This window comes from Mauremys mutica, chromosome 11, assembly GCF_020497125.1.
Source record: "Mauremys mutica isolate MM-2020 ecotype Southern chromosome 11, ASM2049712v1, whole genome shotgun sequence".
Classification (NCBI taxonomy): domain Eukaryota; kingdom Metazoa; phylum Chordata; order Testudines; family Geoemydidae; genus Mauremys; species Mauremys mutica.
The window spans coordinates 8287957-8305013 of record NC_059082.1 but is presented as its reverse complement, the minus strand read 5'-3'; the positions used below and the strand labels follow the sequence as shown (position 1 = coordinate 8305013).

Here is a 17057-nt window from a genome sequence, read left to right as displayed (position 1 = left end):
CTATGCTCTTCCTACCTAAATGGCTGCTGTTTCATCAGAACACCACATTCTTCCTTACTCCTCCCAGTGTTGTTGCGTGCTATTAGACAGCTCCTCCGTTCCACCCCAGAGCACAGTGCATGTCAGGGACTTGTCTACGCATGTAAAAATGCTCTGGGATTCCTCCAGGCTGAACAGCACCCTGCTGCTGTCCGATATATTAACACACTGAGCAAACCGCCACAGAAATGGTGAGACATCGCAGTAAGAAACGGTAGCAGCCAATCCCTGCAAACGATGAACCTGTGGCCTAACTACTCCTAGTGATCATTTAGGCAAACGCATACACTGAGTTTAAAATCAAAGCATTTTCCTTTTTTACCCAGAAAACTGTGGGCAGGTTTATCCTCCACCACTCGGATCCGTCGAGCACCCGCAGGGATCACCGCTGCTTCAATATAACCTAGGGCAACAAAAGGTCACATGGATGAGAGTCTCCCGCAGCCAGCCAGAGGCATTCTGTAATGTAGCATCACCCCCCAAAAAAACAACTCCACTCCAGCCTTTGTGACGGTTGGGAAACACTCAAAAGGTAGTGGCTGTTTGGGCAGCCAGGTTTCAACGCGGTGACTTGCGTAGCAAGGGCTAATCATTACAGCTTGAGGAGAGGGGGAAATGTGTGCGCACTCCTTAATTGCCAACTCTTCTGGCTTGTGGTTGGTTCTATTAAATCTGTTCCCGGGCATCATTTTGGTTCACGTGTGGCATCTACCGGAATTCGTTAGGATCCTACTGGATGCTAAAGCAAAGGTGTGCTCGACAGTAGTTACAATGCACATCATGGGAATAGAAGTGTCAGGGTTTCGAAATGAAAACGTGTGTGTTAGCTGTTATGAAAACACTTTCTTTGGCATATAATCTGCATTATCATTCATATTTTTAAGGAAAAGAATGAGCTATTTGGGAGACTGCTAAAATGAAAACATTGCAGGAGTCATTGATGAAAACTGGTATAAATCTATTTGCTTTCACTGGCATGTCAGTCCCTATGGCCTGGTCTACGCTGGGGTGGGGGGAAATCGATCTAAGATACGCAACCTCAGCTACGAGAATCGCGTCGCTGAAGTCGACATATTTTAGATTGACTTACTTCGTGTCCTCGCGGCGTGGGATCGACGGCCGCCGCTCCCCCGTCAACTCCGCTTCTGCCTCGTGCCCTGGTGGAGTTCCGGAGTCGATGGGGAGCGTGTTTGGGGATCGATCTATCGTGTCTAGACTAGACGGATACATCGATCCCCCGATAGATCAATAGCGTAGACATACCCTATGAAACAGTCCTATATAATTTAATAGACTACAATCTCCTTCCTTTAGAACTTTTAAACCAAGCTGCAGAATTCTACAACCAGGATTTAATTCTACAGGGTAGTAAAAAAATATATATATATCTGTAGGACTGATCTCCTTCAAATGATACTTGTGAGTTACATGTGGTTTATTTATTGCTTTTAAAAAACCCTCAAAAATGTTATGGTTCAATTTAGAGATGGGCAAAAACCAAAACCTTAAGACACGGGCACTCTTGACCTTTGGAGTCATTCCTGTGTGGGTTCTGCTCCAAACTTCAATGCTCAGCCCTAGCTTTAGTTTAAGTCAGGGGATGGCAACCTTTCAGAAGTGCTGTGCCAAGTCTTCATTTATTCACGCTGATTTAAGGTTTCAGGTGCCAGTAATACATTTTAACGTTTTTAGAAGGTCTCTTTCTATGTCTATAATATATAACTAAACTATTGTTGTACGTGAAGTAAATAAGGTTTTAAAAATGTTTAAGAAGCTTCATTTAAAATTAAATTAAAGTGCAGAGCCCCCCGAACCAGTGGCCAGGACCCGGGCAGTGTGAGTGCCACTGAAAATCAGCTCGCGTGCCGCCTTCGGCACGCGTGCCATAGGTTGCCTACCCCTGGTCTATAGGCAAAAAGCAAACTACCTACTAATGCCTGTGTCAAATATGAAGCAATGAGACTATCATCGTGACTAGGATTTGATTCTTTTTAATTGGCCAGACGGTTTATTTTTCAGTGTGTAACTTGGCTCCTCCCCCTTCCCACCTTTTCTTTTAAAACACTAATAGTTTATTCTGTATGCTTTACCTTCCCTTTTTTGTTCTATGTGCTAAGTGATATGGCCCTGTACCAGACCTGCCCCTATAAAAATAGGACGATGCTGGAGAATCACTAGTGTAAGAGTAGTGTTTGGGACTATTCCTTTCAAATTTGGCAGGGTTTTGGTTTTTTAAGGGTAAATGCTGCTGAAGTGCTGTGGTTCTGCTTTGTACTGGACTGAGAGCAAGCGAGAGAGAGCGACACACTGCAGAACAAAGGGCCTCTCTCTCTCACAGGCTGCATGGACTGTGGAGATGGTCCCCTGGGATGTGGCTAGTGACTCCATCGCTATATAGATCCCACACCCCTAAACCCTGCCTGCAAGCCTTTCACTTATGGGTTCGCCCAGGGGCCTCAGCCCATGGGCTTAGCCAACCACAGTAGTGTCAATGAAGCAGCTGCATAGCCACCAGATTAATGGGACACATGGATTCCTTTCCACTCCCAACCCCTTTTAGATCACCTGTACAAAACATTCTCACTGGGGTGTTGATGTTCGGTTGGGAGATGATTTGGCCAATGACAACCAACTCTCTCCTTAGCCTCTCATCTTTTTAAGGCAGCCCCTGTTGTTCTGGTACATTACACTAATTTGTATTGCCATTTTACCACCTCTCCTCGCTCCCCTCAGCTCGGGTCCTTTTCCTTTTGCCCCCACCCAGGAGCATCATCTCTCTTGGTTTCTTCTCCCCTGCTCACGTTACTTCCCAAAGTCAGCCAGTCATCCTTTGCAGGGAGAATCAAAATAAAGGGAAAACAGGATTCTGAACAAAGAACCTCCCCTCATGTCAAGCTGATGAATTCCCCATTCTGCTAATTACAAAGCATGCTCCATCAGTAATACTCACTACTTCAGGGTTTGGCTTTTATGGCAATTGTGAAATCTATAAAAATCAAAGAAAACAGATGTCGGACATTAGCCTGGATCCTGCTGGGAGTTGGTTTTTTGTTGGTTGAGATAAATTACATTAAGAGCAGCACATTCTAAAATGCCCAAACATCCCTTGTTGCACCCCATGCATCTGCATTCAAACCGAACCAACTATTACTATCAGACACGAACATACAGCAGAGTGATTAATGACAATATGTCACTGTAAATGGACCCTGGAAACACACCTGGCCACCATGTTAGGAAGCCACTTTGGAACATGCCCAAGTATCACGGATTTGTTGATGTATTTACTGTGGATGATGATTATTTTTTTTTAAATCAAAGGCTCAGAACTACCTTCTGCCATGACCAGATCCAAAAAACTATTGAAGTTAATGGAAAGGCTCTCATTGATTTCACTGGGCTTCACAGCAGACCCCTGAGGCAGTGGTATCCTGGCCCGTGTCCCGATGTTTTTGTGGTGCGAGAGGCATTACTCTTGAGGTTCTGCTAGTGCCACAAATATGCTCTCATGTCACCACTGAGGTGTGAGAAAATACCGTGTGGAAACGCTGTCTTGTACATTACTTTTGAAATGGTAAATAGCTGAGTTTAAGCTATTAACAGAGTATTAGTTCTGGAGACTATTTAGTTTGGTCTGATACCCGATTTTTCTCCTCATGTAATTTCTAATCCTGACTGATGGCACCAGGGGTTGTATTCACAGCTCCTGAATAAAAAACAAACAAACAAAAAACACCTTACTGTACTCGCTCTCTGAGATCGGGTGACACAGAACCAACTATTAACATTTTGTTTTCTTTAGGGAACCACATAGTCTATGCTTGCGTAGTTTTGAAATGTTCTTTCAGGGGACAGAGTAGGTTCCTTGGGCATGTCCCATAGAAAGCGTCTGTAGCTCTTAGCCAGCAATACTGTGTAAATCAGTGGTCAAAATCCTACTGCAAGTGCACTAAATACACCTTACATGCAAACTCACCACAAATATAAACTCAGATTGCTCCCAGCTGGGCTTTAGAGCTAGTGACATGCTGTTGCTCAAGGGATTATAATCCCAATATTGGAGAATGTTGCCCCTTAAAAACAGCCCCATCATTTTCAAGGCATGTTTTCTATCACAAATTGTAAACTGCAGATTCCCAGAAAGATTATCAAGCATTAAATATTAATCACAACAGAAAGCTCACTGTTGGTCCAGAGTAAAAAAACTGTCAAAGATCTGTTAGGTAACTTGGGGGTAACTGTTTGCAATGCTGGGGTCTGCAAGTTTGAGTTCAAATTCTGTTTAGGTGAGGAGCTGTGTAAAGACTGATGAGATCTGGCAACAATCAGGGAGTGGTTCTAGTTACTTCATCCAAAAGTCAGACTTTTAAGATAAAGGTTGGAAAGCATAACTGGAGAATTTCATTATTTGGTCATTTCTAGAGCTGTATGTACTGTACTCCACCTTGGGAACAGCTATTTTGGCATGCAACAATCTTTCTGGATAATCTGTGTTACATCACTGTCCCAGGAACATAAGGCCGTGACTGAAGTGAGTCCTAGATACAAGTTATATGGTGAACTTGTATTAGGAGAGACACCAGAACAAAGAGGTGGCTTTGTCATCAAGCAGATTAATACATGTATGGTGGCTACTGTATCTTCACTTAAACACTGGAGAGATTTGCAAGAGGAAAGCAGGCTCAAACAGGAGAACCCACTGTTAGGCAGGGTTATTAGTCCCAGAGAGGAGAGAGAGGTTAGCACAAATTTCAACGTGGAACTGAATCACTACAAAACGGATTTGGATGTTACTGGAGGACGAATTCTCAGATAGAGGAGATGTTACCCCATGGCTGCAAGTGCTGATCTCTATGCAATGTACCTTTGTATCTTCCTACCGGGGGGTATATCACAGTATGGGTAGAACAAATCCCACACCCCTGCACTATCCCAACTTTTAGATGATGTCCTGCTGCAAGGTCCCAAATTGAGAGCTGTAAAGACTGGACTCCTCTATCTATCTGCTGAACACGTACAGCACAGACATCCCCACTGTCCTGGGGTGGCAAGGGCAGTCTCCATGGCTCTTTCAGTCCTTGCTCCCATTGCCAAGAGTGCCAATCAGTATTTACTGTGGGGGTGCTGTGGAAACGTATCCATGAGACATAGGACTCAGACTTAAGAGCTCGTTTTTTGAGCAGTCAGAAGATGCTCATGACTTGCCCTCACCATCGGTCGGGGCTGAATTCCAACTGTCGGTCTACAGGTGACAACCTCTGCACTCTCATTACTGATCCTCTCTGCAATCCACTGTCCCTCTAGCTAGTTTTTGTACGGAATGTAATGCTTGTTGCTGATCAGAAAATAAGAGACAATTGACTAGTTTATCTTCTTGCATGCATGAGAATCCTGGTGATTACCAATTGCAGTTACCTACCCACACAGGACCTACCCACCACTGTTTACTTCCAGCCATGGGGTAGCTAGCCTGGAGGAAAATCATTTCATCGTGAAGCCATGGACAGATTTCAAAGCCTCCTGATATTGCTATCGAATATCAATTTGGTGGTAATGATTCCTATAAAGGACAGCCGGCTGGTAAGTCACCCACTGCCCTGTGTTTCTGTCTGCCTCTCATCACCTGCCCATGTATCCTATTAACAGAATTTTCTTGCATGTGCTGAGAGAAGAACATTCCCAGGCTTAAAGCACCAGCTCTCAATTTTCTTTTTATTTTAAATGCACTACTGTCCAGGTTAAAATTTGGCATCAAGTGTTTGATTTCTTCACCATATTAAAAACAGAAACTGCTCATGAAGAAAAGTTATTGTTATAGCAATTTGCCTAGTTCATTTAATTATTTCCCGCCATCTGGAGTACTGACTTAAAACATAAGCCAAACAACTGCAGCTTCTCTTTTGGGTCACAAGACAGAGGGCATCCATTCAAATCTTCACATGGCCAGGGAAGAGCAATATAGATGCACACATGAAAAAATGACTCATGTGGCAGGTCTCTAAGCATTAGCTGTATGGCATTGGAGTCTGGATGGGAATCTTACAAGGAGGAAGGGAAGGGCCAGACTGTTAGCTGGTGTAAATCAGCATAACTCCATTGGCTTCCAGTTTACATTACTGAGGATCTGGCGTAAGTGCAGAACATAATTCTGAACACTATTTGGGGATGATGTCAGAAGGTCAGAGATGAATTTTAAAACAAAGTTTGTGCTTTTGGGGGGGTGGGGGGAACAGAAGGACCAACAGCTATAGTACTGAGACAGGTATCCAGTGTGCAGAAACTCTGAAAACTCTGGCACTACAGAGATGGGCTGGAAGAGAAGAAACAGAGGCAGAACTGGATAATGGGCTGACAAACATGGTATTCTGGTGGCTAGGCAGCTCCTTTAAAAGGCCAAGGACCCACGTGCTGTCTCTCCAGTTCAGGCTAGTCATGCTGAATGTAGAAGGCTTTAAAGGGTATCCATGGCTTTTTATACGATGCAGTCTCCCCACCCAATCCAACCAGGAGGAGGAGGACAGAAAACCAACACCAGCTACCCAATGACACCACACACAGCATTCAGGCATCTTACACGAGAAACACTTGGGAACAGCCTTTGCCTTTGCCATCACACACGTGGAAACCTTCTTACAATGACTATTGGTTACTGAGAAACAGAAAGGAGTTGGCATGGGTTTAGTCCAGTTAATAGAGCTCGACAGCATGGTTTGCAATCACAGGACATACAGGGACCGATCCTGCAGTCAGTGGAGTCCCACGTGCACAGCAGCTGCAGGATCTGGCCCAAACGTTGTAGGTGCAATTCTCAAACTGATACTTCTTAACAACCAACGTCTTGACATTTCACAGCTATTCTCTTCTGAAATCATAAATCGACACACTTAACACAGGGGCTTTGGGCTTGACCCTAATCAAAGCAAGTCAATGGGGGATCTGCCATTCTCTTTGGTAATGATTTCAACATCCAGGCCCTGATTCTGCTATTGTGACTCATGCAGCTTAAATCGCCTTTGGCCCGAAATTTAGGCTTTGTAAAATCTTGGATTTTAAACATTATTAAAATGTTGATTTTTTAAAGAAAATCCACAGATTTTTTTCTTAAACAAATACATGTTTCCTTGTGGGGTTTGCAACCTGAACACTGCAGTTTTGTGCCAGTGCATGAGACATAGAACGTGAAACTGACTAAGGTCCTGGTCCTGCAAAACACTTATGCACATGAAAAGTCCCATTGAACACCACAGGTTAACTCACAGGGCATAACATGTACGTGGAAAAGGGGTCTGGAAAAATAAGTGAAACCAACATGTGTAATTTCACTGTCTATGCTGAGAGAAGTGTAAAAGCAGAGAGAGAATAAATAGCAAAACTATTTCGGGTTATTTTTCACATAGTGTTTTAATCTACTATTTTTCAGAAAAAAACCCTATAGCTAATCTATGTGTCAGGACATAGAATAATGGCTGGAAAAATCCTTATTAATACAACTATGTAAGATGGACAAACGAAGTATTTTGAATGGTGAAGCAACATTTTAGATAGGATTGATGCGTCTCTCTCTCATCTGGCTCCAGATATTCAGTAAAGAATGAGGGTGCAATAAAGGCTTGTACATTATAATACTGATGACCGACATACCATCTGGGTACTGTCGCATCTGCCCTGTCATCCTATTTTGATTACCTAGTGTCTCTAGAGATGGAGGAATCCCTGCTGTACTCATCTGGTTGACAATCAGCAGAGAATGTTCAGCTCCTACAGATCTGCCATGGGGAAAAGTCACTGAATGCATTGAGAGCAGCCCACCTAACTGAAAACAGGCATATACCACTTTCAAATTCTGGCAGGCACCCAGAACTTTGTCATCTATCTGGGTCAAGTCTTTTTGTTGCATGATGATTCATGGTGATTTTGATCCGTAAACAACAAAGATAGGTTTCCCTTCAAAAACATCTATGAGATACAATTATTTCCAGCTAGCACTGCTACTACAGAAATGGAGAATGTTTTTCCCAACTAAAATGACCAGGGCGCAATTCCCATTTCCTGCAGGAGACATTAGAGAAGCAGTGAAACTGTAAACTAGACATACATTTGTTGATATTCAGATCAGGAACTGCTGTAGAAGATGGAGCAGTGGTTTCACCACTGGCATCAGCTATAGATTTAGTAATGTAACATACAAACTTTTGGGATGGGGGGAGCCTATACAGGAGAGATGGGTTCCACCTAAACCAAAGTGGAACCAGAATGCCCGCACTTAACACTAAAAAAGCTGCAGAGCAGTTTTTAAACTAGGAGATGGGGGGAAGCTGACTGCTGCAGAGGAGCACGTGGATTGGACAGAGACTTCTCTTAGGGGAGAGTCTATTGATAGAGATTCTCTAGGTTTTAGTCAGGAGGAGAGGATGGAAGAGGATAATGTAAGAGCCAGAACAGACGAGAAACAATCACATAAAAAAGAATCAGACACATCAGAAATGGGCAGACAAATAAACAGTGACAAGTTTTTAAAGTGCTTGTACATAAATGCTAGAAGTCTAATCAATAACATAGGTGAACTACAGTGCCTTGTGATAAAGGAGGATATTGATATAATAGGCATCACAGAAACCTGGTGGACTGAGGACAATCAATGGGACACAATCATTCTGGGGTACAAAATGTATCGGAAGGACAGAACAGGTCGTGGGGGGGGAGGGGAGGAGTATATGTGAAAGAAAATGTACTGGCCGCCGCTTCCAGCAGCTCCCATTGGCCTGAAGCGGCGAACCACGGCCAGTGGAAGCCGTGATTGGCCGGACCTGCGGACGGGGGAGGTAAACAAACCGGCCCGGTCCGGCCTGCCAGGGGCTTTCCCTACACAAGCGGTGGCCCCAGTTTGAGAAACACTGCTCTAATAAGAATATAACATTAGGGAGCTATTATTGACCACCTGACCAAGACAGTGATGATGAAATGCTAATGGAGTTTAGAGAGGCTATCAAAATAAAGAACTCAATAACAGTGGGGGATTTCAATTATCCCCATATTGACTGGGAACATGTCACCTCAGGATGAAATGCAGAGACAAAATTTCTCGATACTTTAAATGACTGCTCCTTGGAGCAGCTGGTATGGGAACCCACAAGAGAGAGGCAACTCTCGATTTAGTCCTGAGTGGAGCGCAGGACCTGGTCCAAGAGTTAACTATAGCAGGTGGGAAGAACATCTCAACAGCCCAACACTGTGGCATTTAATTTCAAAAACGGGAACTATGCAAAAATGAGGGGGTTAGTTAAACAGAAATTAAAAGGTACAGGGACTAAAGTGAAATCCCTGCAAGCTGCATGGACACTTTTCAAAGACACCATAATAGAGGCCCAACTTAAATGTATACCCCAAATTAAAAAACACAGTAAAAGAACTAAAAAAAAAAAAAAAGAGTCACCGTGGCTTAACAACCATGTAAAAGAAGCAGTGAGAGATAAAAAGGCATCTTTTAAAAAGTGGAAGTCAAATCCTAGTGAGGTAAATAGAAAGGAGCACAAACAGTAAAAATGTAATATGAAAAGCCAAAGAGGAGTCTGAAGAATAGCTAGCCAAAAACTCCAAAGGTAATAACAAAATGTTTTTTAAGTACATCAGAAGCGGGAAGCCTGCTAAACAACCAGTGGGGCCCCTGGATGATCGAGATACAAAAAGAGCACTTAAAGACGATAAACTAAATGGATTCTTTGCTTCAGTCTTCATGGCTGAGGATGTTAGGGAGATTCCCAAACCTGAGCTGGCTTTTGTAGGAGATTTTGGAATTAATTGATAAACTTAACAGTAACATGTCACTGGGACCAGATGGCATTCACCCAAGAGTTCTAAAATAACTCAAATGTGAAATTGCGGAACTATTAACTATGGTTTGTAACCCGTCCTTTAAATCAGCTTCTGTACCCAATAACTGGAAGATAGCTAATGTAACGCCAATATTTTAAAAAGGCTCTAGAAGTGATCCCAGCAATTACAGACCAGTAAGTCTAACATCAGTACCGGGCAAATCAGTTGAAACAATAGTAAAGAATAAAATTGCCAGACACATAGAAGAACAGAAATTGTTGGGCAAAAGTCAACATGGTTTCTGTAAAGGGAAATTGTGTCTTACTAATCTATTAGAGTTCTTGGAAGGGGTCAACAACTGTGGACAAGGGGGATCCAGTGGACATAGTATACTTAGATTTCCAGAAAGCCTTTGACAAGATCCCTCACCAAAGGCTCTTACGTAAATTAAGTTGTCATGGGATAAAAGGGAAGGTCCTTTCATGGATTGAGAACTGGTTAAAAGACAGGGAACAAAGGGTAGGAATAAATGGTAAATTCTCAGAATGGAGAGGGGTAACTAGCAGTGTTCCCCAAGAGTCAGTCCTAGGACTAATCCTATTCAACTTATTCATAAATGATCTGGAGAAAGGGGTAAACAGTGAGGTGACAAAGTTTGCAGATGATACTAAACTGCTCAAGATAGTTAAAACCAAAGCAGACTGTGAAGAAGAACTTCAAAAAGATCTCACAAAACTAAGTGACTGGGCAACAAAATGGCAAATGGAATTTAATGTGGATAAATGTAAAGTAATGCACACCGGAAAAAATAACCCCAGCTATACATACAATATGATGAGGGCTAATTTAGTTAAAACTAATCAGGAAAAAGATCTTGGAGTCACTGTGGATCGTTCTCTGAAGACGTCCACGCAGTGTGCAGCAGCATTCAAAAAAGCAAACAGGATGTTAGGAATCATTAAAAAGGGGACAGAGAATAAGACGGAGAGTATCTTACTGCCCTTATATAAATTGATGGTACGCCCACATCTTGAAAACTGCGTACAGATGTGGTCTCCTCATCTCAAAAAAAGATATACTGGCATTAGAAAAGGTTCAGAGAAGGGCAACTAAAATGATTAGGGGTTTGGAATGGGTCCCATATGAGGAGACATTAAACAGGCTAGGACTTTTCAGCTTGGAAAAGAGGAGACTAAGGGGGGATATGACCGAGGTATATAAAATCATGAGTGATGTGGACAAAGTAAATAAGGAAAAGTTATTTACTTGTTCCCATAATACAAGAACTAGGGGCCACCAAATGAAATTAATAGGCAGCAGGTTTAAAACAAATAAAAGGAAGTTCTTCTTCACACAGCGCACAGTCAGCTTGTGGAACTCCTTGCCTGAGGAGGTTGTGAAGGCTAGGACTATAACAGGGTTTAAAAGAGAACTGGATAAATTCATGGAGGTTAAGTCCATTAATGGCTATTAGCCAGGATGGGTAAGGAATGGTGTCCCTAGCCTCTGTTCGTCAGAGGGTGGAGATGGATGGCAGGAGAGAGATCACTTGATCATTGCCTGTTAGGTTCATTCCCTCTGGGGCACCTGGCATTGGCCACTGTCGGTAGACAGGATATTGGGCTAGATGGACCTTTGGGCTGACCCAGTACGGCCGTTCTTATGTTATATTCTTATGTCCTTATTTCCAACACAGACATAGGAGGTATAGCACAATTATACCACCAATGCTGTTCCTTTTTAACTGCAGAAATTGTGTGCAATATTTTGTGACATGCTCTCAGAGTCCTACTCTCAAAGTACAAGTGCATGCCAACAAAGTTAACCAAGGCAAATCTTTTCCTTAGTCTTGCACAGCCAAGATACAAACTTCTCATTACCAACAGCTGGAAGCTAAATGGAACACAACAGTCAGAGCAGTAAAAACTGCAGCTGGAAATCATACTACAGATCGGCCTGACAATGGAAGTGCACAAATGAACTCCAGAAAGTATTACTGAAGTTTGCCAATTCCACCTGCACCTCAGAGGTGGTGGTGGATCTTAGCTGCCTTCACAGATAAAGTATGGGAAGGAGGTAGCAGAAATTAGAAAAGAGAATCTGAGCACCAGCTTTGAAGCCGTGATTTAGCAAAGCAGTAGAGCACACACTTAACTTTAATAATGAATTCAATGGAACTCAAGCACGTGCTCCAAGGACATCTTTAACTGCTTTGCTCAACTGAGTCCCAAAACAGCACATGTTGAATGTGCTTTGCTTGTGCTTCCCTACATGTGGAGATGGCAACATTCATTTAAATATCAGTCATTTTCCCTAAATACTTCCTCCCTCCTGCAGTGGCCTCTGGGTCCTAAGTCTAATTTTCCCCGCACTTTGCTTGTCCAGGATGAAAGGCAACAGGTCTCTCATAAGTGTGGAACAGTGACTAAGGAACAAGGGCTAATTCACACACAATGGGTGTGCAAAGCCAGAGGGGATAGCTTGACCTTGACTGAAAACAGTCTTATTCCAATGCTTCTATGTTGCTGGCATAAAGTCAGTATAAATTCTCAGAGCGCATGGTCCCCTGGTTTAGCTGAAGTGGAGATATCCTGAGCATTATATGAATCCGGGATGTACACAGGAGCAATCAGTCTAAATGCTGAAATCATTGTCCCTCCCACAGGAGGAGACATTATGATCATCATGATTATTTCTCTCTCATTTTACATCAAAAGTACCTGTAACATTCAACATGAACTGCACAGTGTGACTTCTTTGAGCTCAGTAAGGAGGCAATGGCCAATCTCGGCAAACAGGAACAGGCTGCAGATGGAATTCCACCGTTGAACCAGTTCTTTAATAAAACTGGAACATGGTTAAGGAAACTGAATGGCAAAAGGTGTTATACAGCGCCAACAGGCCTGACCCTGTGAAGCCCTGTGCATCTTCAACTCCCCTTCTCAAGAGGGACTCATCACCTCTCAGAATTGGACCCTTGCAGGAACTCTTATAGGTTAAACATTTATTCTGAAAAAACTGAGTGATAAGATTAGGCGTCGTTAGTAACTAAAGACTTGACCATCTTATTCTTGTACAGCTAGTCACTGATTCAGTCTCAAACATTTTTGCAGATTTCTTCTGGGCAACAAATTGGGTCAGAAATACTAGTGTAAATTAGAGTAATTCCACTATAAACACTGTAGCTACTCTCACCCCAACTTATATCAGTGTCAGCGAGTGCTGAATCTCCTGGCCAGCCATAATGCTCCCTGTGTATCAACCTCTACAAATATTAATTTCAAATCTTTTTTTAAATGTACAAAGGCTATTTGATCAGGCGCCACATGGTGTGACTCACCTACTTTTAAAGGACAAGAGTTGTCGCTAGCTCTCTAACTCCTAGATGCTAAGCAGTTCAGACGAAGGCAGAGCGCTTTTGCTGAATGCTACTCACCCATCCCCTTGGTGTGGTTGAAGTCTCCTTTCACCACTTTACAGGTTTTGCCATCTCCGTTGCAGATTCCACAACGATCCTCTTTGGCAGCTGAGCCAATGATCCCATCGCAGCCGATTTTCTAATGACAACAACCAGAGGCCCTTGTTATTTCATTTGCAAGGCTAAAATGTCTCTAAACTGGGCTGAGCCACGGATAACATTTGGTTGAAAAACTGAACAGGAAAAGAATCTTGTGAGTCAGGAGAGCATTCAGTCAATATGGCATTGGATTGGTTAGTCAGCAAAACACACTCATCCAATAGCATATGCACAAACCAAGTTATAAAAAGTTTCACTGTTGTAAGCAGCATCATAAAACCCTAGCTATCCAAAGCACATTGGTGTATTTGCACTAACGTGTTTAAATATTAACAGATTACAAGGATACTTTGTATTTTATAGCAGCTTCCATGTGAGGATCTCAAATAACTTTACAAATATTAATTAACCTTCATAATACCCTTGTGAAACAAGTATATTCCATGAGTCCCATTTTGAAAATGGTAAAAGAAAGGCACTGAGAGGTTCAGTGACTTGGCCAGATTCACACTGGAAGCTTAAGGCGGAGCTAGCAACAGAATCCAGGTATCCTGAGTTCCAGTTTTATGCCTTAACCACAAGTTCCTCCAAGATTATGCTTGAGGCCCTGATCTATTGCTCACGTAAGCCAATGGGCCTTGTATCAGGACCACGCTAAGGAGACTAACATTCAGCAATGAGGACTCAGCATCTATTACATTTTCACTATTTGAATTGAATGGCTCATGATGCTAGCGCACAGTTCCACATTTTCAGCAGGTCCCATTAACTGAACACCAGAAACCCACATTTACATTATCAAGAATTTAGGGTCACCGTAAATGTATCAAGAATTTAGGTTCACTGATCTGTAAGTGCAAACTGCTGTGTGCATGCACAGATGTGACATTTTGCCAATGCTCCCACTGTATTCCGTTTTGACTTTTTTTGCACTTAAATGATCCTAAAAATATTTAAGTTTTTAACCCGATGCTTCAGTTGAAAAGGCATTTGGATTGTAGTGATAGTCACCACTAAAAATCTTTACCATTTCACCCCATAAGCAAACACTAGGACATTCTGTGTTCTCCCTAATCCTTGCTCTCATGGTGGAACCCCGACAAAGGACCCCTGACTTTGAGGCTTCAGACCTCATGCCAGGAGGCACGCTCCTTGACGACTCTGGCTGAGGTCTTGGGAGGGTGGGGGATCTCCCCAGTCTGAGTCCATTGCTTTCTCCGTGAGGTGCTTCTTAAACTGGAGTTTTGGCACCTTGCAGGTCTGGTTTGGAACTGAGTGACAGATCTGCATGCAATGTAGATATGAGCTTCTCCAAGGCAGAAAAGACAGCGCTGGTGGTTGTTGCTGACTGAGAAGGAATGGGGGCAGGAGAGAATTTCTGATGCCTGGTAATCCTGGGCATAATCTAAGTCAGGGGTTGGCAACTTTTGGCACGTGGCCCATCAGGGTAATCAGCTGGGGGCCGAGAGACATTTTGTTTACGTTGACTGTCTGCAGGCATGGCCCCCCACAGCTCCCAGCGGCTCCAGTGGCTGTGGTTTGCCGTTCCCGGTTCGCCGTTCCTGGCCAATGGGAGCTGCGGGAAGCTGTTGCTTGCATGGACGTGATAATGATAGATAGCACAACAGCCTTGACTGATATACAGCTTCCCTTGTAACTTGGCAGGATGGCAGGCAGGCATATATTTCCAGCTGCATTTGAACAACCACAAGCAACTTCAACCAACTTTATTGCGAGTGTTATGAGACCAGTTCACTGGACTGTAGAGGAGGATCAACAACACAGGGATGTAAAGGACCAGATTCTAGATCTACACTGGGGTCCTTCATAAACCTTAAACCACGAGGACGATGTAGGACAGCCAAGTAAAGATAAGGAGGGGACAGCTATGTGCTTTTCATGTTTTTAAGGCAAATTTCCACACAGGGATGTTACCTAATTAATGCCCCATAAGTATGAGTCAGGCCATGTAGGATCGTGAAATAAATATCTAATGCGCCTGGATATGTCAATGTATCTCATATAGTAAGTACATAATGATATTAATATAGACATGCTGATTCTAGCTCAGCTGACCAAATTACATAGAAGAATCATAGAAGATTAGGGTTAGAAGAGACCTCAGGAGGTCATCTAGTTCAACCCCTTCTCAAAGCAGGAACAACAACAACTAAATCATCCCAGCCAGGGCTTGGTCAAGCCGGGCCTTAAAAACCTCTAAGGATGGAGTTTCCACTACCTCCCTAGGTAACCCATTCCAGTGCTTCACCACCCTCCTAGTGAAATAGTTTTTCCTAATATCCAACCTAGACCTCCCGCACTGCAACTTGAGACCATCACTCCTTGTTCTGTCATCTGCCACCATGGAGAACAGCCGAGCTCCATCCTCTTTGGAACCCCCTTTCAGGTAGTTGAAGGCTGCTATCAAATCCCTCCTCACTCTTCTCTACACGCGGAACATGAGAAATTCTTTTAATGGACAACTGATGAGGTACTTTGTTTTTCAGAATGATCAATTACACCCAGACCCAGAACCTTTCTGATGAGGGTTTATGATGTGAATTACATCACATACAAGTACTGCCATGTCAAGGAAAGGATGAGACTTTAGAGTAGCCAGGCTGTCACTATGTCAGAAACACATTTGGAGTAGGGATGTACCTGGATTTCTGTGTGTTTAACCAGTAACTTCAACGGGAGCAGGGTTAGGCCAACGTTGACCGCTTAGGAAAATCCCACCTCTGGAGTACAGTCAACAAACTATCAGATGGAACTCAACCCACCTCTAGTCTAACGGGCACATTTTTATGGCATGAGTTGCCCTGCAAATCAGAGAACACGGGACACACACGGTTAGGTGTTACCTTGCAGTATAAGGCATATGTGACGCACATGTTAATGACAACATCCATTAGAGACACACTCAAGACCTCCCAAAAAAAACAAAGGTGCAACAACAGCTTCATCATGGCCACTGACAAAAAGGGTGAGGAGAGGCTCTACTGGACGCAAATCGTGTTTCTTGGGCAACAGGCAAACCATTTCCCCACACACTGACTACCTCATTTTGCTGTGATTTCACTGACACCTCTTGATTTGTATGCTCCACAGGTCTGATAGCACTGAGGGTGGGAGTGAGCATGTCCAACACATCATAAAGTGCAAAGCTGATAAAGTAAGTAATTTTAGGGGGTCTGTCTTTCACTCATGCAGAAAAGAGGAATGTGTCAAACAGCACATTGCTTCCCACCAGGCTCCTGCTGGAGGATCTGACGAACGAACGGCTCCCTCCTTCACCAGTGCAACATACAAAGCATCGTCCTGTAGCAAGTGGCCCCAAACCTCTTGCAGCTTTGAAAAGCGTCTGCCATCTCAACGATACAAACATTCTCTGCTACACCTGGGAATCACAAACCACTTGGGATTTGGTCTTGTAAACGGTTTCTGAAAAAGCAGAATTTTTTAAAAAAGCATAAAGCTTTTCTTGGCTTCAGAATGAAAATTTCTGCATTCTCATTACTTTATAAGAGAAAAAACAACATAGAAGCACTTTCTTCATCTGTATGAATATTAGAGGCCTTGCTGTTTGCTTTTCCTTCCCCATGCTTGCAAACTGCTTCCCAAATAGAAGAGGACTGAATCTTTTTGATTGTGAAATGGCTTATGTTAAGGATTTAGAGTGGCATTG

At 43.1% G+C, this 17057-nt stretch overlaps 1 protein-coding gene across 2 annotated transcripts in view; it reads right to left on the bottom strand.

Moving 5' to 3' along the window:
• ADAMTS17 (ADAM metallopeptidase with thrombospondin type 1 motif 17) overlaps positions 1–17057 on the bottom strand; it is a 268096-nt gene that overhangs the window by 80303 nt on the left and 170736 nt on the right. The window contains exons 15-17 of one of the 2 annotated variants that reach the window (XM_044980674.1): positions 13289–13409; positions 6614–6688; positions 362–442 (exon numbers count right to left, since the gene is read on the bottom strand). In XM_044980674.1, coding sequence (XP_044836609.1) covers positions 362–442; positions 6614–6688; positions 13289–13409 — 277 coding nt within the window. The remainder of the gene's footprint in view (positions 1–361; positions 443–6613; positions 6689–13288; positions 13410–17057) is intronic. The other variant, XM_044980672.1, reaches the window with a different exon arrangement.